Source organism: Cyprinodon tularosa, unplaced genomic scaffold, assembly GCF_016077235.1.
Source record: "Cyprinodon tularosa strain WSP-4 unplaced genomic scaffold, ASM1607723v1 ctg89, whole genome shotgun sequence".
Lineage (NCBI taxonomy): Eukaryota > Metazoa > Chordata > Actinopteri > Cyprinodontiformes > Cyprinodontidae > Cyprinodon > Cyprinodon tularosa.
The window spans coordinates 1,668,466-1,696,309 of NW_024039662.1; the positions used below are offsets into that span (position 1 = coordinate 1,668,466).

Here is a 27,844-nt window from a genome sequence, read left to right on the forward strand (position 1 = left end):
TGTCTTTCTTAAAGCATTGCAGTGCCTTGGACCAGCATTTATTCAATGTTTTGAGTTTTATGTGATAAACCATCATAAAGTCCTTACTCATAAAACAAACTATTTTCAGCTGCAACTTTTCTAATTTTTGAGCCAATCTCTTCTTACTGAGACTAAATAGAAGGCATCATTCTTAAGACTCACTACAGATTCCTGGTGGGATTTACACTGACAAAAATAATGCAACCGTTTTTGGCATTTACTTAATCATATTTAGTTACTTTAACGCAATTGTTTCATGTTAGCAGGGTAGGACAAAAAACATTTTAGGACAAATAACATGACTAACATACCTAAAAGACATAGGCAACAAATAAGGAAAAGAAAAACAATACTAAAAAGATAAAATAACAATAATAAAAACGTCCTCCCACCCCTCCACCGTGCCCTGTAGTGCTCTGTCAGTCCAATTATGTTGCAGATCCAAGGAATCCAGGTATAAAATGAAATGCTTCCAAACACAGTCAAAATCTTCCCGTGTGTTACTGAAATTGTAACAGATTCTTTTTAAATGTAGAGCATCTATTATGACTGATATCCAGGACTTTAACGAGGGGACCTCCTTCCATTTCCATAATAGGACAACCAGTCTGTTAGCAGACACAAGACCATATGACATAAAATGGGCTTGTTTTTTGATTTGTAGTCAAAAAACTTTTTTATATTTGGTAATATTTTTTTTTCAAATGTCTGATTTTCACATTGCTTTTTACAAACTGTGTTCTCTAAATTTATACATACCTTTCTCTTCACTTCTGAGGGTGGGCTTTCCTCTGGAATGAGGAATGAAGATGCATTTCTATTAGTCTGCATGAAGGTTAACAGCCACATAGTGTTGAACAAGAGCGGTATTTGTATTGGGCTTCAGTTAAAGGGAATGTGGTCTGTAGAATACAATTTATAAAACTCAACCTGAAAAACAGAGATTTGAGAAAAATATTAATTGAAAATATAAATTCTTAAAAAGAAAAAACATGTTCTTTGCCTGTAACAAATTTTCTGTTGCTGTAATTGTTTGTTTAGGGTTGTACTTCAAGAAAGTTAATATCTTGTACAGGCTCAGCTTTACCCATCTTTCCATGAGTGTTTGAGAATTGCACTTCCTTAGCATGATACTGCCACCACCGTGCATCACCACAGGGCTATGCAGTTCTAGTTTTCCTCATTAGCACAAACGGTCTGGTCGGTTTCATACTACTAGAGCACCTTCAATTTTAAATTCTGTATTTTGGTTTGTAGTAAACAATCAATAGGATATTTTTTAATCTTTGAACTTGAAAAAACATTTTTTTTTCTTTTTAAGGTTAATGACTTATTGTTAGTCAAGAGATTCCTGCTAAGCTTTCTGCAGCTCCCTTAAAGGTATAGTGGAGGATGTCGTTTTTTCCAGGATCATTACAAATAGTGGTCCTCCTATTTGTCAATCATTCTGGTGATATATTTATGTAAGGCTGTCGTCCTACATGCTCATCCCCATTTTCACTTACCGCTGGTGAGCCTGACATATTTGAATAATTTAAAATCTTGTTTTAGAAAGTAAGCTTGTATGAGCGATGTAAACAGCAACTCTTAAACAGAGCGTGCACGAGGAGAAATGAGCTTGTGCATGCTCTGGCACACATTTTATAGGCGTTCCCTCTCAGGAGCAGGTACAGGGTTGTGCATGTGCACATGGGCGGGTCTTTTAAAAATTTTGTGAAAATCCTTCACTATGTCTTTAAAGTCTCACTGATGCTTTTATTTGCTTCTGCTGTGAATGCTGTCATTGCTCAGTCTGCTGAATGTTTGTTGTTTTATCCTTTGTCTGTTTCCTAAATGATAAATCGAGCAGAACTCTGTGAGATTTTCAAAGGTTGGGATGTTTTTTTATATCAAAACCCTCCTTTGGATCTCTCCCTGATATTCCCCCTGGGCTATCTGCTGTGTTCCTTGGTCTTTACGATGCTGTTTGATATTTTTTGGTTCCCAAACAAACCTTTTAACTTTCAAAGAAAATCTGTATTCATAAAACAACATCTGGACTCTAGTTTATCTATGGGTTTTCAGTAGAGCTGGTTGCTTTGTATTTATTTAGGGCTAATGGCTATGATTTTTATTTTCAAAGCAGTTAGATTTCCCTTTCACTTTTATTCAACAGTAACTTAAGGCTGCGCTTTTGGTTATATATAATTTTTACTCAGACTTTAAAAGGTTTAAAAAAAGAAAAGAAAGAAGCTAAAATTACAGCATACTGTATGTGATTGTGATTTATGCAGGCCTACCAATATGGCGTGTACACGCGGGAGCTGCTGCAGTTTGGTGGAAAGGTGTCCATGCTGTTGCTTCTGCCACCCAGTGAGGACTTCAGCTCCAGTTACTGGCCTCTGGTGGGAACCAAAGAGCTGGGCCTCACCATGCCTCTGCAGATCTTTGAACTGGGTGAGTCACAAGCTGCAGTCTGGTTGGATCAGTGAGGAATGATTATTTTTTGTTCTATAGTGATGGGGTAGACCAAGTATATTCTGTAGGTGCATGATGGCAATAAGGAAAAATGTAACTCTGATAAAATGGGACTTCTTTGGACCTACAAAAGAACTATAGTCATCTTTATTCTGAGGGATAAGGACTTTGAGATCAATATCTTTCATATTGAAAGGAGCTCAAGAACAGAAGTAAAATCTGATTATTTTGTTTTTTAGAGTACAATAAATTCTGAAGCTAACTGGGTTTGCTTTGATGTCTTTATTTGTCCCGGTCTCCTCTGCGAATGGTCAACCAGTTCACTTCTGGACATATGAGCGGGACTTTGTGTGTCAGTACTGCCAGGCGTGGGTAAGGCTGGAGCTGGACACCCATCTGGCCCAGCAAGCTCTGCGTGAGGCACTGGACACCAAGGAGGTGCAGGAGGCCCGGGAGCGGCTCAACAACATCACTGACCTTTCTCGTGTAAGAACATGACACCTGCTTTTTTTCTTAGTGCAAGAAAAAGGAATCGTTTCTTAAAGTCTAATAAAGGAAATATACTCCCTTTACGTCAGCAAAACTGCTTCAAATGTTTTCCTGGACTGCTTCTTTTAGCGTTTGGAGATGTTGTGGAGGGACGCCCGTTGGATAATGGACTGCCTGCAGTGTGTGCGCTCCAAGCAGTGGGTGGGAGCAGTGCCATTAGGCCTGGTGATGGGTGGAGACCCACCCCCTCGTCCTGAAGGGGAGGAGGAGGAAGACAGTCTGACTGCCAGGTTAAAATGGCCAACACGAATCCAAACACAGAGATCTATGTCAGGTAATGCAGCGTTGCAGGTGGTTATTGAATCGAATTTAATCTTTGGTGCACAATTCAGTTTTAAGGATTAAAGCTTCAAAATGTTACAAATAGTTTTGAATATTGTTAAACAGTGCAAATAGTCCATAAAGGTTGCATCAAAATATCCTTAACAATGCTTTGATGCAAGCTGTGGCAGTTTGCTGCACTATGAGGATGAATCAAAATGTCAGAATGACTAGGATGTGAGTCCTTTTGACAACTGTCTAATATCTAATAAGTTAGTTTACTTATGGTTCTAACAAGAAATCAGAGGTGATTACAGTTATTATTATTATTATTATTGTATATTATAGATTTTTTACAGTTCAGTATAAATGTGTCAGGATGGAAGGCAGAAAAACAAATATAAGCAAATAATCCATTTTGTTTGGACCCAGTGATTAAAATCTACTGGAGAGCAGAACTCAATTATCGACCTGCTGCTTGAAGAGGCAGAAAATACAAAGGGGAAGAAAGGCTGAGTGTTAAAACAGGAACAAGAGTAAAGGCTTCAAAACAGTGTGACATGGAGCTTGGAGGCTAGAGAAAATGAAGGTTAGGAAGCCACACTAGCTGCAAGGCTGCAACCAGCAGGCTGCAGCATGATGAGTAAAAGCATGAAGACAGCAGAGATTGATTAAACTACAACAATAAAGGTTTCAAAGTGGATCAAATATCTCAGTTTTTGTTTTAGTCTAGATCTTTATCCTGCATTGCTGGTCGGACATTTTCCTCGAGTTTCCTTGGTTCTTCTGGTTGTTTCTTAGACTCATTCAGACGGCCATGTTATGCTTCCCTTAAAGTATTTTTTATCAAATTCCTTTTGGTGACACAGAATTGTTAGGGAAAGATATTTTAAAGCAGACGAACTTTCCTATCAAAAAGGCAACAGAGAAACTAAAGCCAACTCTAGAAAAAAACAAAAAACAGTACAGTGTCGATATGGAGAAAGGGACAACAAGGAAGTTGGATGTAAAGAAACTGAGTAGCTTTTAAACTAGTGAATATTTCATGGGTTTCCTGCTCATAGTGCTTTCTGTTCACTAATGTTCTCTAAGGTCTTCAAAGGACAGCTGTACTTATACGCTGCAAAATAGATCTAGAATTAAGTAAAGATTTCTTAAATGAAGTGTATTAACCCTTAGTTTGAGTAGGCAAATAAGATGATCTGCCAACGGAATGAGTAATTTTCTCTTAAAATAAGATAATTAGATAATATGCACTTGAAATAAAACAATGTAATTGTTTTTTCTTATTTTAAATGTTAATTATCTTATTCCACTGCCAACGTGTCTCAATTACCTCCTCAATCCAACCAGAAAAAAATGACTTAATTAGATTTAATTTTCTGTAATGACTGATTATAAGGCACTCAGATGGAGTTTATTTACTAACTTTTGGTGTTTCAAAGTAATTAATGCTGGTTATAAATTCTTGCCTTACATTTGAGGTTTGAAATGTTTGTGATAATTTATCCTTTTTCTTCTTTGTGTTGGTCTGTCACAAATACCAATATCATGCATTAAGGCTTGTGTCTGTATCAAAACAGAATGTGAAAAAGTAAAAAACTTGAAATATTTAATCTCCTAAAAAGTCTGGGAAACTTGCTGTTTTTTGCCGTGAGTGTGAAGTCCCAATCTCTCCTAACTTCTCTCTAAATCTTGTTTTCTCTTTCAGGTTCGGCCAATGTTCCCTTACCGGTTACCGCCACGGTCTCCCCTCCACAGGGAATCCCAGCTGCCCCTCGGGATGCTTCGCTCATGTTGATGGAAGGTGTCGTGAAGGGCGGTTACCCCGTTGACATCACCTCTCAGTCGACAGTTGACCTGCCCAGCATCGGGCTGCCGGAGGACGGATACACCGGCGCTTTAACAGAGTCTGAACTCAACTCTGCAGCTGTGGCACAGCTGGAAGCCACGGTGTTGGACAACATGGACTTCCCTCCAAGCATAACGGACGTCCTCAGGCCGATGGAGATGGCAGAGCTGGTGGACATCTTGCCTACGCTGAGTCTGATTGAGGAGGAGAACACCAGCGCTCCATCCACACCGTCTGTCATGGACATGCTAGAGAACTTTGCTCTCGGTGTTGGGGAGGAAAACAACCACTTTATCTTTGAGGCCTCCAGCCTGCTGAGCGAGGGTGGAGCGGCATCAGAGCCAGACGATGTGAATGAGACGTACTGTGAGGACGTTGTACTAAACGGAGGGGAAGATGCATCTTCTTGTTCCACTGTAAGGGCCTCAGAAATCCACACCCCACTATGTGACTTACCTCTAAATGATGCAAAGACAAAGGAGGCTCCAAGTAGGGGGGGATCCCTTCCAGTGAGGAGCCTGGTAGAGTGGGACAGACCCTCCACCAGTTCTTCATGACATTAAACTGTCATTTCCAACTTTCTGTCACACTTCAGCACTCAGCAAAGCAGTGGAAAATACCCACTTCTTTTCACTGTATTCATCATAGTAGATAATAAATGGAGGATGTCTTGTGAGAAGAATATCCAGCCTCATCGGTGATACTCCAGAAGCCAGGCCTGTTTTTGCACACCTCTAAACCCTTCATTTCTAGTTTTTTTCAGCATATAGATTTGTGCTCATGAGTTTCCATTCTGAATATGGAAATTATAAAATATTACAAAAACTTCCCACTAGCTTTGGGTTGATCAAGTCATTTAGTATCAAGCAGTTGTGTTTGAAACTCCCTGGATGCCCCTGCTAAGGTGTAATTTACCTTATGCAGCGTGTTGCCCCATTTTCAACACCAACGGAACCAAAAGCAGCTTGAACTTCTGCTCTGGGTTCTATCAGCTGCATTAAATCCCAAAGGCATCCTCTGATGTTTATCTCTGTGGTGTAAGCGGGCTTTATTCATGCAAAGCTTTTTTTCTTGGTATTCAAATCAGCGGCCATTTTTACCAGAACTGCCTCCTCACTATGCATCTTGAAACAGCCACACTACAGTTTGGCTCTTTGAAGATGCACTCCTTAATTAGAAATCAGAGTCTAAATAGCTTTTTTTGAATATATTTGAGATATCTTTCCTGTTTTATACGGAAAAAAATAATGCAACCACTTTTGGCATTTACTTAATCACATTTTGTTATATTAACACAGTTGTTTGTAACTATGATTAAGTAAATGCCAAAAGTAGTTCCGTTTTGCTCCTAATCATTATCTACACCAGAGCATCATTGGATACAACCATAGGTGACAGAAAAGGTTTAGCTTTTTAATTTATGGTAATTCATGGTATGTTAACTTATGAGCACTAGTCCTAAATGTCAAATGTAAAAAGGTAATAATAATAATAAGTTATTGTTGTAGTAATGACTTGAATATAACTTGCTCACTACAAGACAAAGCCCTATTGGTGCTTTTCTGAGCTGTGTACAAACTCTTCAGATTCAGTCAAATAAATGAGTTTCTTTTGGTTTTTAAGAGAAATGCTGTTACATGTTTTTGTTTCATTAAATTAAAAATGGAAAATCTTTTTATTCCTGTGGCAGAGATATTTGAAATTCTCAAATTAAGCCTCCTCAGGGTCGTTTTAAGTTCTTTCATGATTGCTGATGTTAACCCAAGATCACATTTAGCTATATTTGATAGGTTTACTAACCCCATCCATCTTCTGACACACTGAATCCCAAGTGGGGTTGGGAGGGGTGCTGGAGCTGGGTACAGATAATTAGTCTATCAAAGGGCAACACAGAGACAAACAATCTTTCACCCACACCCCTAAGGAGAATTTAGAAAAGCCAATTAACCTAACTCTTTTTGGACTGTGGGAGGAAGCTGGAGTACCCGGAGAGAACCCACGCATGCACAGGGAGAACATGCAAACTCCATGCAGAAAGACTCCGGGCCGAGAATTAAACTCGCAAACTTCTTGCAGCAAGGCAGCAATGCTACCCACTGTACCACTGAGCAGCCCACGTTTACTATTACTATGGCAAGCCGTTTTGACATCAATTTGGTTGTACCGCCTTTACATTCAAGATATCTCAAATTGTTTTATGACTAGACGTTTAAGCGATTTAAGATATCTCTAATTATATTTTGACTAGTCAAAATACCTATTCGGGATATCTCTAATTACATTCCGACGAGTCGAAATGACGTCAGATTTACCATTTACTTGTATGGAGACGTCAATCTAAGATATCTAGAATACACATTTCAGATATCTAAGATTAAATTACGACTAGTCATAAAGTAATTTCAAGATATCTCGATTTTAGTTTTGACTTGTTATAATTCTAATTAAAGTCAGTTTAATCCAAAGGGGGAAAAGTTAAATCAGCATGTGACGCTTTAAATGACAAATCTGGAGTCGTAATTTGAGATATCTTGAGAGGAATTTTGATTAGGCAAAATGTAATTTAAGATATCTTGAATTATTATTCTTCCTAATCAGAATGTAAATACAAATATCTTAAATTACCATTCCGGATAGTCAAAATGTGGTTTTGTCTAGTCAAAATGTATTTTAAGTTATCTGAAACGTAATTATGGATGGTCAGAGGAAACCGAATTTATATTAAAAAGGCTTGCCATACTATCTCGACCCAGAGAATTGTGGCCATGGGCATTCACTGCCATCTTGTGGTAAAATATGTGAACTACAACGACCCTTTACCGTTAAGCAAAGGATTTTAAACCTTTTTTTGTATGGTCATTTTTGGCCATTTTAATAACCCTTGCTGAGCTGGGATGTAGGCTTTTTCTTCAATAACAATTTAACATTTAAAATAAGTCTCTGTCGGTTTAAATTGGAGTGCAGAGCTCAGCACTGCTCCTCCTGGCTGCAGCTGCGCCCTGACGCATAATGAAAATATAATAAATCCAAGAGGATATATTAACCACAGCAAGACAGACCGCAAACTGTACGGATTTCATTTATCCTAAACTGAATTATCACCACAGTCAAGGCTTTGTTTCATTTTCCTGGTAGGATGTCATCTGAAAGTGCTGCGTCATCCAAAGGTATGTCCTGATGTCTACTGCAGGAAGGCAGTAAGCTTCCTTTAGCTGGTTTCCATTGGAAGTTTGGTTCAGAAGGAGACTTTAAATGTACTAGAGATACAGAATATAACTCTGATTAATACTTCATTTAAAACAGTCCTCTCTGGATGCAGTCATCTTTAGGGATGTGTTTAGGTAATTTATTAATAAAATAAAGATCAAATAAATTAAGGCTAAAATGATTAAAAGTAAAATAACACAAATATTGCTGTTTAAGCGATGAGGTCAAATATTTCACCTTATATTTTTTTCCAATATTACTCAATAAAATTCATTGCTTAAATGGAAATTTTTACCATTCAGGCTCTCCCTACTTTCCATTTTTTATACTTTATAATTTCACCAACCAAAAAACTAAAAAAATTATTTTCATAAATCTAAACTAATAGGAAATGAGAAAAAAAGTCTAAATACAGTAGTCTCTTGGTAACTCAGAAACAGGGAAACACATTAAAACAGATCATTTCTGAACCTCAGCATATTTAATAAATTTTTTCTATAAATATATATATGTTTTTAGTTTTCTATACAGCAATTTCATGTCTAGGAATTATCAGATCTGTCATACTGATTACATGTAACTGTCAGCTTTACTACCCTGCTTGTATACCAACAAAAATATTTTACCAAAATTTTAAGATTTATGTAATTTTCTTACATAGCAAATTCTCATTTACTTTATTTTAAAATATTCTTAGCACATACCTTTTAAATAAATTTAATTTATTTATCAATTTAAAATTGTATATTTTTTTAGAATACATAATCCTCTGGTTTATGTATTTGGAATTAATGACAATGGATTTAATTCAAAAACTTTAAGTTTATTTGTTTGAATTGCATAAGAATCAGGTTGCCTTTATGCAATTATAACAATAAAATGTATGCATTTGGAATTTCAAAAAACTTGAAATAAATACACTCCTTAGTAGTATTTTTGAATAAGCATGCTTTAGTAATACCAAATCCATAAACCTGATGATTATGTAATTCCAATAAATAAGCTTTAATTTACAAATGAATATGCATCCTGGAAGGTTTATTTAACAGGCATTGTGTAAAAAGAATTTTTAAGTAAATGTGAATTATGTAATAAATGTTTCTGAGTGTAGATACTTTAAATGTAGCCTATGTGTAATTAAGATTATTTACATGACACAGATTTTGTACAAATCCATCCAATCAAACTTTGCAATTAATGCAAAACTTTCTGTTTTGGAACTAATGCTGTTTTAGTAATCTAAGACGGATGACTTGCATTCAGTGAACTTCTTAGCAATCTGAGACTTGGAGACTGATTTATTTTATCATTTTGTATACACAAGTGTTTAAAAAAATTAAATTAGTTTAAAACAGCTCTAGACAATTTAAATTTTTTTTAAGTGGCGTCTTTATAAACAGTAATAAATACTGTACATAAAAAGAAAATAGTAATATATTGAAAATAACTGTATATTTACAGTTCTAACATTATTTTTTTAAATAAATAAAATAACCAATTTTACAAAACATTCAGCAGTCTAATGGCTGTGGAGAAGAAACTAATGGAATCTGCTGGATCTGCATCGGATGCTTCGAAGCCTCTTCCCAGAGGGCAGCAGGGAGAATGGTCCATTGTGGGGGTTTGAGGGGTCACTGATAATGTTACGGGCTCGGGACACGCAGTGCTGTGATGAAATGTCTTTAATGGAGGGAAGAGGAGCCCAGATGATCTTCTCTGCTGTTCTCACCACTCTTCTCACCTTCCAGTCTGAGGTGCTGCAGCCTCCACACCACACAATGAGACAGCTGGTCAGAACGCTCTCTATGGTGCTTCTGTAGAAGGTGGGGAGGATGGGTGGGGGCAGGTGGGCTCTCTTCATCCTCCGCAAGAAGTACATGCGCTTCTGTGCCCTTTTGATCAGTGAGGTGGTGTTTACCACTGTCATACTGACCGTGCATGTGGCATCAGTGGAACAGAAAAAACTTTTCAGTGAACGAGACTCAATGTTTGCAACCATCAGCAGTGTCTTACAGGAGGTTTGGAAGAACAGAACAGATGAAAATAAATATAATGAACAACTTCCTTCTCCACTCTATAGCTTAATATGTTAAGACGCCACACTAAAAATCACCAAAAACAACTTTGTAATGCCTGAAAAAGCATAAATTAAATCAGCTCCTGATCTCAGAGGGTCTAACCTGCCCTGGTGATGACAGTGATGACAGTGGCATTATTCTGGCAGGATGAGACTGCAAATTTGCAGGCATCACGCATGCACCACAGACATGACACTACGAGGGTAAAAAGACACAATTTATAACTCTCATAAATAAAAATTATTTCTTACACTAAAATAGAAAATCACTTTGAGGAAAATTGCAGTGTCAGTAATGATATGACTCATTTGAAACAACTAGAGATGCATGATGTCCATCTGATGGTGGGTGGGCATTTATTGGATCATTTATTATCTTGATAAATTGATAAGATGATGAAAACAATCACAACATGGGTGAATAGCCCATTTTGTAATATTTTTCACTTCTTTCCCATTGGGGCATTGGTAAATATAAAAAATATGATTAAATGCGGTGACTACGGGATGTTCAGGGATATAAATCAAATGTATCTGGTGTCCTGAAGAACCCTAGTTTAATTTAGTATATTTTTTAAGAATAATGTTTGGGATTGTGGGACTATAATTTCAGTCACAACTATACAGTTACCTAAAAATTACTTCAAAGAATAAATGAAGGGTGTTTTATTATCAACTTTATTAACTTTATCACAATATGCTAATATTTTGAGAAGTACCTGTACTAACAAATGTAGTTTCCAGTATTTTTTTCCACTCACTAATTGCATTGAATTTCCAAAATGCATTGGCTACACCGGAAAAACGATCTAGATATAAGTAAAACTTTCTTTAATTAAGTGTATTTACCCTTAATTTGAGCAGGTAAATAATATAGTTTGCCAATGGAATGAGTATTTTTACTCTTAAAATAATTACCGTAGATAATATACACTCGAAATAAGACAATGCAAATGTGTTTTCTTGTTTAACTAAATTGTCGTGTTCCACTGGCAAAATGTCTCTTTTCCAAATGCACTTATTTTAAGAAAAAATTACTTATCTAGATTTTGATTTTTTACAGTGTAGTTATAACAGAAATATATTTTTTATATCCTTTTAAGTGGTGAAAAAAGTAGTTTTTTAACATGATTTTCAAAAAGTAGCTGCAACCAACTGTAGAATGTGTTAAATAAAAGTTATCTTTATCTTTTTCTAAAAAAAAAACGTCAAGAATTGTTTGCGGCTCAATTAGTTTTATTTAAAAAAAAAATCAATTCACAAAAAAAATAGTCTACAACGGAAATATATATTTTTTAAAATCTTTTTTGTGGGTTTTTTATGCAATTTTCCAAAAATATTAGCAACCCATTAATTCCCTTTTCTCCTTAATTTTAAAATAAAAAAATTGAGAGGGCGGAGTGCTTGTTTAAACAATTCAAATCTGTGGTAGATATTTATCAAACATGTTTTCTTTTTGTAAATAAAGGTCATGTAAAAACAAGTTATAACAGAAACATATATATATTTATTGATTGGGACATTTTTTTCACGATTTTCCAAAAATATCAGCAACCTGAGGTGGATATCTGTTAAATATATCTTTTTAATATATATTTGTTTAAGTTCATGCAATGTTTGAGGCTCTAAGCAAGTTTAAGTTGGTATTTTATCATTTTTAGCTAAACTATCAGGAGCCGTTATAGGAGAATCAGTATGCAGGTTGAAGAAGAGTCTGATAAAATGGAGAATATAAAATAACATATGGTTAATAAAAGGGTGTAACTTTGTGATGAAAGTTGATGAGGACACTCGGGTGGAGGCTGATGGACCTACAACCCAAAAACCTCAATGTATAAAAAAAATAACGAATAATAGCCGATTCCGATGCCAAAATCGATATCATGCATCCCTAGAAGTACAATTTAAATTCTATCCATCCAGAAAAAAATGGATCTGCTTCATTTTAAATATAGCATAGTATATTTTTTTCTTGTAAACTTTCTGGTAAACTTGGAGATCTATTTTATTGCATGTTGGATATCCCAGTAAATCTGTTTCACCTTTAAATCTGCAGTTCTCCCTACTCTCTCTCTGCTCTGTTTAAAAAGGTTTACAAACCTATTTACTAATATAATAATGGCAGAAACACAAATTTAAGATATGTAGAAACGCTACAGTCTGATTCTGTCTGTACAAAAAGAAAAGGTGTTAATTTTAGCCTGTAACTGGGAGTCATGGTGCTCTGAGAAGTCAAGCTTTTTTAACTAGTAATTAAGAACAATGTTTTCTAAAGCTTCTTGCATTATAATAATAACTTGTATAAACTTACAATCTGTTGCCATCTTTAGCTGAATAAAACTCAAACAAACAGTTTTCAGTGTTATAATCTCAAATTTTTTTAACCAACCCATCTCCTAACTTACTTAAACATCAAAGTAGCTGCTGGTTAATATTCACTAAGTGCTGCTGTGTCTCTCCTCCAACCACGTAGCTACTTTGTACACAGTGAAATGCGACTGCAAATCAGATGTCTCAAAGTGACAGAGCCGATGATGTTACACCGAGAGGCGGGACACGGGAGCAGCGGGAGAGGAACAAAAAAAAGCGGACTCAAAACGCTCTGAACACAGATAGCTGCACCCAACGTCTGTTACCTTTGGCTAAAGTAAATGAGTGAAAAGGGGGGAAAAAGCGGAAATTAAGGTCAACATTTTGTGTTTCTCTGTCGTTTCAGCTGTTCCGCCATCTTTAGTATCAAAGAACGATCCTTTGAGGATTGTTCTGCTGGGCAGCACCGGGTCGGGCAGAAGCTCCTCTGGAAATACTATCCTGGGTAGAGCAGCCTTCTGGGTGGAGTTGTCCCCCTCCTCTGTAACCGCAAAGTGCAGGAGACAAACCGGGACAGCAGGCGGTCGGAGTGTCTCAGTCATCGACACCCCGGGGTTCTTCCATACAAACCTGTCTCCAGAGGACGTCGTGGCAGAGGTGGGTCAGAGCGTTCGTTTATACTCTCCAGGACCCCATGTGTTCCTGGTGACCCTGCGGCTCGGCAGGTTCACCCAGGAGGAGAGAGAGTCCTTGGAGTGGATGAAGGTCATGTTTGGGCCGGAGGTATCCAGGTTTACCGTGGTCCTGTTCACCTGGGGGGACCAGCTGAGGGGCAAAAGTGTTGAATCCTTCCTGGAAGACAGTCCAGAGCTGTCCCTGTTTGTCAGCAGTTGCCGTGGTTATCACGTCTTTGATAACAGCAACCAGGAAGAGAACTCAGCAGGATCTGAGCAAGTCGTGCAACTTCTGGAGAAGATTGACCAGATTATTTCAAACAACCAAGGTGGTTGGTACAGCAATGATATGTATATGGAGGCTGAGAGCGCCATAAGGGAGGCACGGGAGAGGCTGCAGGAGGAGAGGGGACATCGACTTCAGCTGGAGACAGAAGGAGAGGATGAGAAGGTAGCAGATGGGGAGCGGAAGGAGGAAGAAGAGGCCAGGAGGAGAGCTGAGAGGCTTTTCTGGTGTGAGCTCCTGACCGCAGTGGGCAGAGGAGCCGCGGAGGGGGCGGGCATCGTGACCAAGGACAAAAGCAAACCAGTCAAGAAGGTAAAAGTGGTAGAAAAGGCGATGGGTCTGGCGGCGTCACCTCTATCCATCAAATCAGCCGCAAAGGTGCTGGAAGGAGCCGTGAAAGAAGGGAGCAAGGTGCTGCAGAAACACAAAAAGACTCTGCTGCACTGAGACAGTTGATGTTTATTACAAAGAAGTGATTTGTGAAATCTCTGCACATCCTAAGGGCACTTTAAGACTGTGGAATAATGTTTGAATGTTTCACCTCGATCTGACAGCAAAATATAATATCTTTGAGACAAGAAAATTAGTTGGCTGATAAACAAATAAAAGTGGATCTGTGAACACTTTTCTTACTTCTGAAATAAAAACAGAAATTAGACATCATGGCTATGGATAGAAACAACACTGCAGCTTCTTTGGCTTTTCATTATAAGAAAATGATATTTAGCCCTTTTTTCCCTTATAATAATAATAAAAAAAAAACAAAATACAAAAGACACAGTAAACAAGACGAGAAAAAGTAACATAAATGGCAAAAGTGAATACTTTTTTTTTAGAAGTGTAGGAACTTCTAAAAAAAAACTAAAGCTGTTAAAAAAATTAACAAACACATGAGCTGAAACCACCTTCAGGTTCATTTTCATGGATTCAACACTCAAAACTGTTAGCATGACAACAAAACTGGCTCACTGAATAATCTTCAGAGTCAGAAGCGTTTTACAAAAAAAGGAAATGTAGGACAAAAAGAAACAAAAACAAAAACTCTCCCGGCTGTGATTTACAGAGAGCATGGTGCTCATCACTGACACGCATCCTCCGCCACATTTCCATCCCTACAGCATCGTTGTACACAAATTAAAACAAAATGATGCACAAACACAGACTTACGGAAACAATCACATGATAAAATATCTATGTAATGCTGGTGTTCAGATGCAAGAGTCCCATTGCTACGTACAGCTTCAGGGACTGCGCCCCCATGCTGAACCGCGGCAGGCGGGTACGTCAAATCTAAACCGGCATTGGCAGGCTCATCTTTCCTTTCCCTCGGATCACTGCAAAAGAATAGACAAGCTTTGAAAAAGGGACTCCTTTTCCTCAGGAGGGGATTTTACTCCGTTTCACTTTGGCTCACCCCTCGTGACGTAAAGGTAAAAGAAGTCGCAGTAGAAAATGGTCTGAACCACTCCGGACACGACGGCGATCTGGTCAAAGAAGCCCTCCGTGTGGTAGCGCCACACCCAGTTGGCGATGTAGAGGGCCCTGTAGAGGCCGAGGAAGAACAGGTAGTGGGTGGTGATGGACTCCGCTTCGCCCGTCTTGGTGATCATGAAGAGCTGGGGCATTATGGCGACGGACTCAAGGAAGATGGAGAAGGTCCACAAGATCTAAATGAGGAGGTGGACATAGTCAGTGTTTTGCAAAAATATTTATAACCCTTGAAGGTTTCAAGTGCAACAGACCAATACAAAGTAGTCCTGAATTATGACACAAATGGTTTACCAAAATACAAAATTGGTCTCTATTTGAGGCAGTTGAATTTTATTTAGTGGCATCAGAATAAATGAGGTTGAATACCAATTTACATTTGGGATTTCGGCCAATAGAAAAAAAGGCTATAGACATGCATCAATTCCCACTTTAAAAAAAAAAAGAAAGAAAAAAGCATAGAGCCTCCTTCTTTGTGTTGCGATATTAAAGTGGCTGTAGGATGTAAAGTCTCTTTCTCACTTACCTCCAGTGGAGTAAAAGCATAGTTCTCCAGGAAGGACAACCCGATGACTGGAACCAACAAGAACTCCACTCTGAACGTGTCGTTCTCTGAATTGTAGGAGTTCTTGAAGCGCATGTAGATCAGGTACACAGTAGCATAGGACAGAGCCAGAAACACCACCTGGGAACAGTCAGCACTTTGAGCTTAGCCTTTGCTGTTTTGCACGAGGCTGCCTACTTTGCATCATTACTACAGACTAAAGCAGCTCTACACTTTCAGCTGCTTGCCAGAAATTCATTTGGCTACTCTAGTGAATACTTTAGGGTCACTCGGATGTGAGAAAAACAATAGGAAACCGTTGCAGTTATCTATTAATTGTAATATTTCGTAACAATATTGCAGTGTCATGCTTTCCTAATGTCACAAAGCCTCAGTCTTAGGCAATCACATTTTCTGAGGAACTAAATTTGGGGATTTAATTAGTGGTTTGATGTAAATGATGCTGCCTGGACATCCATATGTATGCAGTGCATCTCCCCCCAACCCTAAAGGGCAGATTATACTTCTGCAACTGCACACATTAAATGTCGCTTGGGTCTGGTCGCGAACCAGTTTTGCTGGTATGCTTCTGCAGCGTCAGTCTGGAATTTCTAGGGACGCACAGCAGTTTCCCGCCAAAGTGCAAGGGGGAGCCTATTCGAGAACTTCACATATTTATCTCTCAGTCTCTTCCGCCTTTGTAAACACCCCTTTGGATCCCGCTCAAGGATCTGGTTGTTCTCCCTCCAACAGATGGCAGAGACCTTGGCATCTTTATATAATTTGTCTGAGGCATCGTACAAGAAGTTGTACTTCCGAAACTCCTCGATTAACCTTTCGTCGTAGTTTTCCATTGTAGTTATTCCTCATAGATGGTCCTTGGTTTTTAAAAACTGAATTGAGAAGGACGACCACACAGACAGTCGGAAAGGCATACCAAGCACCAGCCACAGCTGCTTTTTGTCTGCGCACTTCCACTTGAGGCCTGCGAGGGTTTGCGACCGTCCGACGCGTAGTCAGGATTTTTTTTTGACGGTTGCAGAGGCTATGCCTCAGAAGCATAAATTGGCCATAACTCTGAAATCTGCAGTTATCCCTATTGATGTTTACTTTCCTAACTACATTTTTTCCTTCCACTTAACTTTACATACTTTAATACAGTCTGCAAACTGCCAGATTGTTTAGCAAAGATCTTTTCAGTCTCATTTTGAGACAATCAGCTCTCTCTTTTTTCTCACATTACATTTAACTTCTATGGTATCCTTTTATAAGAGTTAGTAACATTTTTTCCCAATTCATTCTAGGTTTTCATTGGCTGTAAGCCAAAAATAAAAAAAACGAAAGCAAATAAGCACCTAAAACAAGAAGATGCACCTATTCATGCATGCAAACGGGAACTTTTAAATAGCTCACCTTAAAAGAGAACAACACTGACTGTTTCACACCCAATCATTACACTGTGTGCAGAATTATTAGGCAAATGAGTATTTCAACCACATCATTCTTCTCATACATGTTGCCCTACTCTAAGCTGTATTGACTTGAAAGCCAACTAAGGTGTGCTTAATTATTAGGCAACTTCCTTTCCTATGGCAAAATGGGTCCGAAAAGAGATTTGACAAACTCGGAAAAGTCAAAAATTGTCAGATGTCTTTCAGAGGGGTGCAGCAGTTTGGAAATAGCCAAGCTTTTGAAGCGGGATCATTGCACAATCAAGCGGTTCATTAGCCAACAGGGGCGAAGGAACCATGTTGAAAAAAAGAAGACGCAAAATAAAACCCCATGAATTAAGAAGGATCAAGGGTGAAGCTGCCAGGAAGCCATTATCCACCAGTTGTGACATATTTCAGAGCTGTGCCAAGAAGCACAAGGTGTTCAATACACCTGGCCAGATAAGGAAAGCCGAAAAAAGGCCACCTTTGAAAAAGACACACAAGACAAAACGTCAAGATTGGGCCAAGAAATATCTAAAGACTTATTTCTCCAAGGTGTTTTGGTCTGATGAAATGAGAGTGTCTTAATGGGCCAGATGGATGGGCACCAGGCTGGATCAGCAAAGGGCAGCAAGTTCCTTATCGACTCAGACGCCAGCAAGGTGGAGGTGGGGTACTGCTATGGGCTGCTATCATCAAAGATGAGCTTGTAGGACCTTTTCGGGTTAATAATGGAGTCGAGATCAACTCCCAGACCTACTGCCAGTTTCTTGAAGACACTTTCTTCAAACAGTGGTACAAGAAGTCGCCATCATTCAAGAAAAACATGATATTCATGCAGGAAATGCTCCGTCACATGCATCAAAATACACCACAGCGTGGCTGGCCAGAAAAAGTCTAAAAGGAGAAATGACATGGCCTCCTTGTTCGCCTGATCTGAACCACAAGGAGAACCTGTGGTCCTTCATGAAAGATCTACAGGGAGGGAAAACAGTCCACCTCTCTCAACAGTGTCTGGGAGGCTGTGGTGGCTGCTGCACGCATTGTGGATGGCAAATGGATCAAGACACTGACAGAATCTAAGGATGGAACGCTTTTGAGCGTCATGGTGAAGAAAGGTGGATATATTGGTCACTGATTTGTTGTTTTTTTGTTTTTGAATGTTGTAAATGTTTATTTCTGAATTTTGAGTTGTTATATTGGTTTACCTGGTGAAAATAAACAAGTGAGATGGGTATATATTTGTTCTTCATTACGTTGCCTAATAATTCTGCACAGTAATATTTACCTGCACACACAGACATCCTCATAAAAAATTGCCAAATCTAAAAACAAAAACACATCAACTTCCCAAAATATGAAATGTTGATACTAAGGAGTATTTTGGGTTGATTGAGAACACAATTGTGGCCTAATAATAAAAATAGTCCTCAGAAATACAACGGGCCTAATCATTCTGCACACAGTGTATTACATAGGCAGCTTTCTGATAGAAATAATAACTCCAAACGTACCTTCATGATTGTGTTGTAGGCTGAAATGTAGACTGTGAAAAGGTCAAGGTACCTGGTGGTAAAAACAAGTGCAAACAGGACCTGAGATTTCCCAGAGATGCCTGTGAAAGGAGTGGGGAGAACGGTGGAAGGAAAACTTATTATTATTCCCATCAGCAGCAGATAACAGCAACAGCAATTAAGCAAACGATGCATCAAATCATAAGCAGTGTGTTTCATGATAACTAGTGATGTTATGAGATGCTTCAAGGCCGAGGCTTCAAGGTGTGTGTCGAATATTGGAGGGGCGTTTTAGACGCGTATCGAGGCTTGCTTCATTCGTGGGAGGAGCCAAAATAGATGACATCCGAAGCTTCGCTGCCCGCCATACCACATGACCGCTTCTAGAAGTGGTTCAGCTCGCCAAGAACTTCAGCAAGCATTTAAACATCCTCAGTATTCAGTCAAGATGTAGGAGTTTGTAGGAGAGTTTGGATATATTCTTTTTTTTTTTTTTTTTTCTTTTTTTTCTCATATGGACACTGCAATGTAAGTAGAGCAGAAAAACAGAAGAAGAAGAAGGAAAAAGAAAAAGAAAAAAACAGGACAAAAGATGAAAGAAAGAGGAGATAGGAAGGAGACAATGACAAAACATTTTCAGTCTGCTTCAACACCTGTAATGAGATGGAGAAAAAAAAAAAAAAAAAAGAAAAAAGAACAGCACAACCAAAAAACATGGTACGAGATATACAATAAAGCAAACACCTTGAAACTATCACTAAAGTAATATTATTAAGTCTGACATGTACTCTGTGTTACCTGAAGATATGAATGTGGGGTTTCTGTTTGGAAGTGAGTCTCTAAGTACCTGAAGCCTAGCACCTGTAGTTGTTTGTGAGGGTGAACTTGTGCATGTAAAGTTTTAACCATAGAAAAAAATGCTCAATAGTGGTTGTGGAGAGCCGGAGAGGCACACCCCCCAGAGCACTGAGTCCAGCGCCGGGAGACCCAAAGCCCCAGGCGCCCAAGGGGACCCCAGAAGCGAAGGCACCAAGGCGGGGCCAGCCCCGGAAATCAGACCCCACCAAGGCAGGAGGAGAGACAGCCACGAGGAAGCCCCCCAGCCACCGCCATGCCGGCGCCCCGGGGAGCCGCGGGGACGAGTCCGCGGGCCCCGCCGGCAGCCGGCCACCCCGAAGTAGGGCCGGGCGCCGAACACCAGCCCCCCCACGGCGCCGACCGAAACGCCCCAGCCCCACAGAGCACCGAAACACGCCCCGCCCCCCCGCACCAAGCCCCGGCGACCGGCCGCAACACCCACCGCGACCGCACCACCCAGGAAAACACTAAGACGGCCCCGCCCCCGGCCGGGGCCCATGCGCATCCGCCGCGAACCGGCCACGAGCGCCGCGGGGCCCCCCCGGCCAAAAGCGCAGCCCCACCCCACCAAGACCGATGCCAACAGCGCGCAACGAAACACACCGCGCACAGAATCAGCCCGAGAGCAGAAAAGCCGCCCGGCGCAAAACCGCAAGAGGAGCAGACCGCAGCCGGCGCAACCACCCCCCCCAGCAGCCCGAGGGGCAGCACAAAGCCAGAGCGGAGCGAACCGCGCCGCCCCCCCCACCGGACGATGCCAAAGCAGCCCAGCCACGTCCGCCACCCCCCCCCGCAGCCCGCACCAGGCCCCGACACGCGGCCAGAGCAGCTCCGCCGCCCCGGCCCCCCACCACGCGCCGGTCATAGCCACCCCAGGCCCACACCCGCCCCGCAGCCCCACCCGCCGCGATCAGTGGGAACAGAGCAGCCCCGCCATGCCTCCAGGAGGGAAAACCCACCCGAATACCCAGCCAGCGCAGCCAGCCCGCCCAGACCGGCCCCCCAACACTACCCCCGCCGGAGCCGCCCGGACCCCCACACACCAGCGGCGCGCCGCCAGCAGGACCCCCACCCAGCAGGCCCGCCTGCCCCCCGAGAAAACAGACATGCCAAACCCCCCAAAGAAAAAAAGAGAAAAAAAAAAAAAAAAAAAAAAAAGGGGCCCCCACAATGCGACAGCGGACACCAGACACCGACCCGCCCGCAACCGCTCCCCCCCACCGAGGAAGAGAAAAAAAATAAAAAAAAATAAAATAACAAATAAATAGGTAAATAAATAAATAAATTAATAATTACAATTAAAATAAATAGGCAAGAGGAGAAGTGCGAGCGGAAAAACCGGAGCCCAAAACAGGACCCAAGACCCGCACCCCACCATGCCGCGCAGCTCCCCCCCTCCCCGAACCGATACCACAGAACCGGCATAGGAAAGAAACACCGCCCAGGAACCGGCATCGTAGCGAAGGCACCGGCACCGACCCCGAAAATCCCCGAACAACACCCAGCCCCACCCCGAAGCGGATCCAGTCCCAGGCCCCAGGGATCCGAGGCCCCAAGGGCACCCCACCCCCAGACAGGAGCCCCAGCAAAGCCCCGGCCGGCCGGGGCCAGTGGAGAGGCCGCCAGGAATGAGCCAGCAGTCCCCCGGGCATCCACCCCCAGCTCCACCAGTGCACCGGTGAGCCCCGACGCCAGCCAGCGGAGGGAGAGCAGGACGGGGGGAATGGGCTCCGCACTTAGCGGAGACTTGAGATGTATTTGGGAGAGGGTGCGGTTGAGACCCCAACCTGGGAAAGAAAAAAAAAAAAAAAAAAAAAAAAAAAAAAAAACACACCATCTCAATCATGCCTTCCTCCCTAGTGCCCCCACTCGTACCACAGGAAAAAAAAAAAAAAAAAAAAAAAAAAATTGAATAAAATAATAATAATAATAAATAAAGAAAATAACAACGCAGACACACATTCACACATAACACTCACATCCAATAATACCAGGACCAAAAACCCGGTGACACCGGTGGTCGGTCCCGGGACTATCGGATGACCCCATAAGTGAACCTAAAATCCGGATGTGAGGGGAGGGGAGCGGCGACACCGCCACACCAACCCATCTCTTTCCTGCTTCAAGCCCGGCCCCCCACCCCGCACACGGACCGGACCACCCCCCGCAAGAGCCCCCCCCGGGACCGGGGCCCACCCATCCCGCGCCGGCCACCCAACCAGAACCGCCCCCCCCCCCGAAAAGAACAAAAAAAAAAAAAAAAAAAAAAAAAACCTTCAACCAGGCACTTCATGCCCCTCCATCCAACCTTCTTTGGGGAGAGCAGAGGTGACAGCCCCGCCACCAGCAGGCCACCTAGGCCCCGCAGCCAGCCCCAGCCAAAACCACGGACCAGGTGGCCCGCTCTTCCTCCAGGCCCCGGACTCCAGGCGGCAGCCGGAGAACAGGGGTGTGAGAAGACCCCGATCCTCACTGCGCCCGCTCGAATGTGGTGTTGTTGCGTGTTGCTCTCAGATGCAATTAAAACTGGGAGTACCAAGAGGGGGTGTCCGGCACACTCCACCCCCCCTCCAGGAGATAGACGGTGCCAGCACACCCTCCCCCTTCGACAACCCTCAACCCTCAATGTCTAGATGCGAGAGGGGATGGAGGAGGCCGACCGTGGTGAGGCCCATAAAATAAGCCCCCCCCGGTGGCCCTGACCCCCACCCCCCGAAAATGCCCTACATAGATGTGTGTTGTGAAAATGATGTAGATGGAAGTGTCTAAAATGCAAAATAAAATTGGGGTGGGGGACGTCATCAGAAGGTGTGGCCCTCCAGTAACGACCCCCTCCCCAAAAACCTACATGTGTGGCCGAGTGATGGAGCAGGCAGAGGGAGGATTTCGGGGATGGGGAGCAAAGGACTGGGGTGCCTGCTGCACTCCCAGGGAGCCAGCTCCCCCGCTGACTCCAATAGGCACCCCCGTTCCCCGAGAGCCCCCCCAGAGAAGGGGGCCCCACCAGTTTCACCACCATAGCCCGGGGGCACGGGACCGGCAGCAGGACCCACCAGCCAGCCGGGCACGGAGCCGACTCCACCACCCCCCCCCGTCCTGTCCATCCAAAAAATTAATAATAATAAAAAAAATAAATAAATAAATAAGTAGATAAATAAATAAAATTAAAAAAAATACATAAATAAATAAATTAAATAAAAAATAATAATAATAAAAAAATAAATAAATAAATAAATAAATAAAAAAATATAAAAGGAAGATAAGAAAAAAAAAAAATAATAATAAATAAATAAATGAATAAGGGAAGGGACAATCCCAGCCGGCCAGCCAACGCGCAACACGCAGAGCCCCCACCCCGGACGAAGCCCCACCAGGGGGCAGCACGGACCAGGACCAAGACAGGGAGCCAGACCCAAAGCCCTTCAAAGATCTTCTTCCCTCTATCACCACCCCCCACCCCCCCTCCGGAGATGTAATCCCTCCCCTACAATAACAATCAAGCTACTCACCACACAAGCGACAGAAGACATCCAGGCCGAGATCATACCTACTCCCCCTCCCTCCCCTTCCCCCACTTACAGAGTGCAAACCCGTGAGGGGGGTAAGCACTTGCCATAGGTGTTAATGTCCATGCCCCCCCCCAGGCAAGCAGGCCCCGAGGCACCCCGGCACACCAGAGGCCGTGGCAGCAGGGACAGACAGCCAGGCGTACACCGGCCCAGAACCCAAGCAGCACTCCCCACAGAACCCGAACCCCCGAACCCCCACCGGGGACCCCGCCCAAGGGCAATGCGCCCCAGGGATCCCAGGCCCAAGGAGCCACCCCAGACCCACCCCGCAGTAGGGCCGGGCAATGCCCAAAAACCCCCGGCACCGGCGCCAGCACCCCCACCCCGACCCCGGCCCCCGAACGACTCCCCCCAACACCGGTCCCACAGCACCAATCCGAAGAAGAAGAAAGCCACACAACACAGCTAAGCGCAAATCCCGAGCCCCACTCCAAGCCCCGATCCCCCCGCCCACACACCCCCTCCCACACAAAAAACAAACAAAAACAAAAACAAAAAAATTATAATATTCTCCCCCTCACCGGAGAAGAACGGCCGCAAACAAGCCAGTGCCCAACACCCACCGCCACACCACGAGGACCCCTCCACCCAGATGCTCCTCCCCAGAAAAGTCAACATGCCTGCCCTCCCAGGAGACAGGCAAGCCCGCCGAACAGGAATCCCCCCGGCAGCGCACCGCCGGCATGCGGGGGCCCGAGCAGCCCCAACAGAAACAACACCGGAAGGCCGACAAGGACGAACCGACGGCACCAACCAAGCCCCCAGGCGGACTCCCCCACCCAAAAACACAACGAAACCACCCCGCCCCCACCGACCACAGCAAACACAGCCGCAAGGCAAAGCAAAGGACAGAGCAGCCCCACCCGGCGCACGCCAGAGAGCCAGAGCAGCAAGGCCGCCCCAGCCGCCAGAAGCCGGCACAAGCAGCAAAAAGAAAGCAGCAGACGCGACCCCACCACCCCCGCCGCGCCCGGCGCGAAAGCAGCACGACCCACCCCGCTCCGGCCCCGCACCGCCCACAGGCCGCCGAGAGGAGGACGGCCACGCCGGCCACGGCCCGTCCCCCCCCCGCCGCCAAACACCGAGCAACCCTCCACTCCCAAGCCGCGCACGATGCACCGCACCACGCGTCACCGGCACCCGCCCCAACAGAGCGAAGCCACACCCCGACCCGGGGGCACTCCAAAGGGACCCCCGACGCCCGCAACCCGCCCACAACAGACACACACGAACCCCGGCCACAGGCGCGACCACCCACGCCCCCCCCGGACGACGCAACCACGGCAAGCACCACGGCCAACCACCGAAACCCGGCACCGGAAGACGAGGCACGCCCCGACGCCCCGCAGAGCAGAAGCACCCCGGCCAGCACCACAAAAGAACCGATGCCCGGCGCCCAGCCCCACCCAGCAGCAGCACAGCCACCAGGCCAGTAGCCCACGTCCGCCACCACGGAACCCCCCAAGAGCACCGCACGCGGCCGCCGCAGGACCCCCCCGCGGCGCCCCAGACCCCGCCCCGACGGGGGCAACAGTCCCCCGGGCCAGACCCGCCAGGCACCCCGCTCCGAGCACCGCCCCGAGCCCCCAGGACCCAAGGACCCCCGAACTAGCCCCCGCGCCCCACAAGACGCACCCCATAGCCCCCCACTACACTAAGTGATGGAGCCGATCAAGGGAGCCCAGAGAGATCGGTCTGATGGGGATGCAGATGCTGTCTCAAGATTAATATGATCCAACAACAGATCTCTGTACTGATTGATGTTGAGTTTATCCTTACTCTTCCAATTCATGAGGATAGTTTTCTTTGCAATACATAATGCAGTGAATGCCAAGCAAACCGATTTTTTTCCCATAGAGCTTCCCTCAAAGTCACCCAGCAAGCAAACTGAAGGGGAAATTAGGATTTTACAACCCAGGCACAGTGATAGATCCTTACATACCTGTACCCAGAATCTCTGAACCGGCGTGCATAACCATAGCGCGTGAAAATAATTATCAAGTCGATTGCCTGTGCACTGTGGACAGATGTTAGATTGCGCAAAACCCATCTTGAATAATCTTTGACCTGTATAGTGCACTCTGTGGAGGATTTTGTATTGTATTAATTGTAAATTGGGGTTTCTGGTCATGTTAAAAGTTCTTAGACATATCTGAGCCCAGATGTTTTGTTCAAAGCTGACTGATAAATCCTCCTCCCATTTAGTAATAGGAAGAGATATTGTATCATCCAGTTTAGTCAGTGTCCTGTATAACTTAGACAGTAGTTTGGGGGGGGTTAACTCTAGAAACTCTGATATTTTAGTTGGAATTATTAAACCTCCATCAATATGCTTAAATTTATTTCTAATTATAGCTTTGATTTGCTCATATTCTAAGAATTTATTTTTGTTAATGCCATATTGCAAATTTAATCTAGCGAATGTGATAAACTCCGTACCTTCAAACAAATGATCCAGATATGTAATACCTTTATTCTTCCAGTACGGAAAGTTTATCACATTATTGTTTTGTGATATATTTTGGATATATTCTAAGAATAGATTGGTGTTTTTTCCAACCAGTCTAGTCGGGTAAAACTAGTCTGGTTGGATTAAACAATGTAATAATCAAAATCTGAGCAAGCCACTGATAAAAATGTAAATCTATAGCATAACTGTGTCGAATACTTAGTGGCGTCAGCTGTAAGAGATTTCCAATCTTTGGGTTCTTTGTTCAAGACCCACCACAGACTTTTAAAAGTTTTGATAAAACACATCTAGTATTTCGGCTAATGTGACTAATTCACATTTTTTGCCCAAATATAAATATAAACACAAAAAAATAGATTGGTAGGTTTAACCAAAAGATTGGTTGAACGCATAACTTCCAACCCGATTAAAAACACAAACTGTGGGAAAACTATTATGTTTAAATAAAAAGGACTAACACCTTTCATTTTCTCATCATTGCCCAATTTCCACAAACACTTTCACTGTCTGCTTGAACTTATTTCACTAAAATGGCAGAAAAACTGTGTACCTACAATTATTCAGGGTTTATACAGGAATGAATAACTCTCACTTAATGCTTTTTAATGCTCTTAGAAATTATTTTAATGCCAACAACAGGTACTCGTCGACAGGCTGCAGCCATGTCCCGAATTCCTCGTTTTCCAGCCACTTTTGTTGAAATTTGCTTTCCCCCCATTCTCTAGCTTTTTCTCCGACTCAAGCTTATTTTCTGAACATACAGCTTTGCGACCAACCGGAAGCAGTTCCACTCAAATATAAGGTGATATAATATGTCTGACAAAATTGTTTTTATAAACATTTTTTTAAATAAAGCATTTTAAATGCCACAATAAACACATTTAATGAATTGTTATGCCAATTAAGGCCTTAATTTAAAAAAAGAATTTAATGACTTTTAATGAATTTTAATGACTATCGGAAACCCTGTTATTGTTCACTTCTAAGACATTTTCAGCACAATAAAACTTTAAGATTTGTATTATACAGACCAAACATTAACAATTTCAGATGAACTTATATGGGGGGGAAAAAAAAAATATTGCAAAAAACAAAAAAACACAATTACATTACTAGCTGTAGTTCTGCACTCCACCAGTAGGTGGTGCCATGCTCACATGAAGCTTCATGAACTGTGGGGACCATTGAAGCAATTTGACCAAACGGTTCAATGCCTCATGAAGCTTCATCTCATCATCACTAGTGATAACCCATAAAGTAGGTGGAGCACCGGGTTTTGTTGACACTGCCACGTAGCCTTTAAACATACACGTAACTATAGCTTTGCAAACTGGATTCATAAAACTCTTCTAAATTATAACTTCAAGAAGGTCAAAGGGGGGGATATGTGAAGCATTTATTCCCCTACATCCATGCACACAGAGTTAAACAACAGGAAAACAGTTGGTTCAGAGTTAGCTTACCAGCGCAGGATTTGGAGCTCCATATCTTCATTAGCAGAATGAGAATAGCCACTAAATGCGACACGTCACCTGCCAGCCGAAAGATATTCATAGTGTTCAACTTCAGAGAACTCCTCAAAGGCCTTAAAAACTCCTGCAAGCACTGACTTCTGAGTTTATGACCCAGAAAGGAGGGGAGCGAAGAAAAATAAGCCGAGATTATAAAAAGGGAAAAAACGAGCGGGTTGTTTAGCAGTTAACAGCAGACGGACCCGTTGGCTTCTTTTTGTCCAAAGAGTGTAAACAGGTGAAATGTCAGCAGATTCCTGGATAGATTCAGGTTTGAGTGAGCAGTGATGGTCCTGGAGGTAAACCAAGAGAGGAGGTGACGTGGCTGTCAAGCTAGCCCGACTAGGATCTGACGGGGACGCTGCTTTCAAAATAAAACTCCACACGTCGGTTTGGGTAAATATACTAGATAATCGGTATAAACAGGAATATTTTCAAGAAAGACAAAATTATATAAGTTTGTTATCCCTTTTTATAAGTTCTTTGTAGAGTATATTCGTATTTTCTTTTTTGTCTCAGGCTCTTATTTTGAAAGTTGATATTTTATATTGATTTCCGGTGCCGGTTTTCTTAATGTCGTCGAACTTGACAATCTGGAAGAATTTTAACTTGTAAATCCTTGATTTAACAGCAGCTGGCGACAAACAAGCAGAAAGTGCGAGCACCCATTCAAAAGCATTGCGAACTTTTCTGTTTGTTGTTATTAATTAAAAGTCAATAAAGTTTTTGTAATCTTTTTTTTATGTGTTAAAATATTGGTGGA

At 42.6% G+C, this 27,844-nt stretch overlaps 3 protein-coding genes across 3 annotated transcripts in view; 2 read left to right on the forward strand and 1 right to left on the reverse strand.

Annotated features, from left to right (window-relative positions):
* LOC119775720 (ankyrin repeat and fibronectin type-III domain-containing protein 1-like) overlaps positions 1-6,768 on the forward strand; it is a 35,714-nt gene extending 28,946 nt beyond the window's left edge. The window contains exons 16-19 of the mRNA XM_038273796.1: positions 2,295-2,457; positions 2,798-2,964; positions 3,097-3,301; positions 5,000-6,768. Coding sequence (XP_038129724.1) covers positions 2,295-2,457; positions 2,798-2,964; positions 3,097-3,301; positions 5,000-5,697 — 1,233 coding nt within the window. The 3' untranslated portion in view covers positions 5,698-6,768. The remainder of the gene's footprint in view (positions 1-2,294; positions 2,458-2,797; positions 2,965-3,096; positions 3,302-4,999) is intronic.
* Positions 6,769-8,046: 1,278 nt separating this feature from the next.
* On the forward strand, positions 8,047-14,505 carry LOC119775729 (GTPase IMAP family member 7-like). The gene is made up of 2 exons (XM_038273805.1): positions 8,047-8,307; positions 13,141-14,505. Exons 1-2 carry the CDS (start codon positions 8,277-8,279, stop codon positions 14,139-14,141), a joined length of 1,032 nt encoding a protein of 343 aa, XP_038129733.1. The 5' UTR covers positions 8,047-8,276; the 3' UTR covers positions 14,142-14,505.
* Positions 14,506-14,590: 85 nt separating this feature from the next.
* Positions 14,591-27,417, reverse strand: kdelr3 (KDEL endoplasmic reticulum protein retention receptor 3). Its single transcript, XM_038273806.1, has 5 exons — positions 27,034-27,417; positions 18,674-18,774; positions 15,709-15,867; positions 15,109-15,361; positions 14,591-15,028 (listed from the first exon to the last, which is right to left on the reverse strand). Exons 1-5 carry the CDS (start codon positions 27,122-27,124, stop codon positions 14,985-14,987), a joined length of 648 nt encoding a protein of 215 aa, XP_038129734.1. The 5' UTR covers positions 27,125-27,417; the 3' UTR covers positions 14,591-14,984.
* Positions 27,418-27,844: the final 427 nt, after the last annotated feature.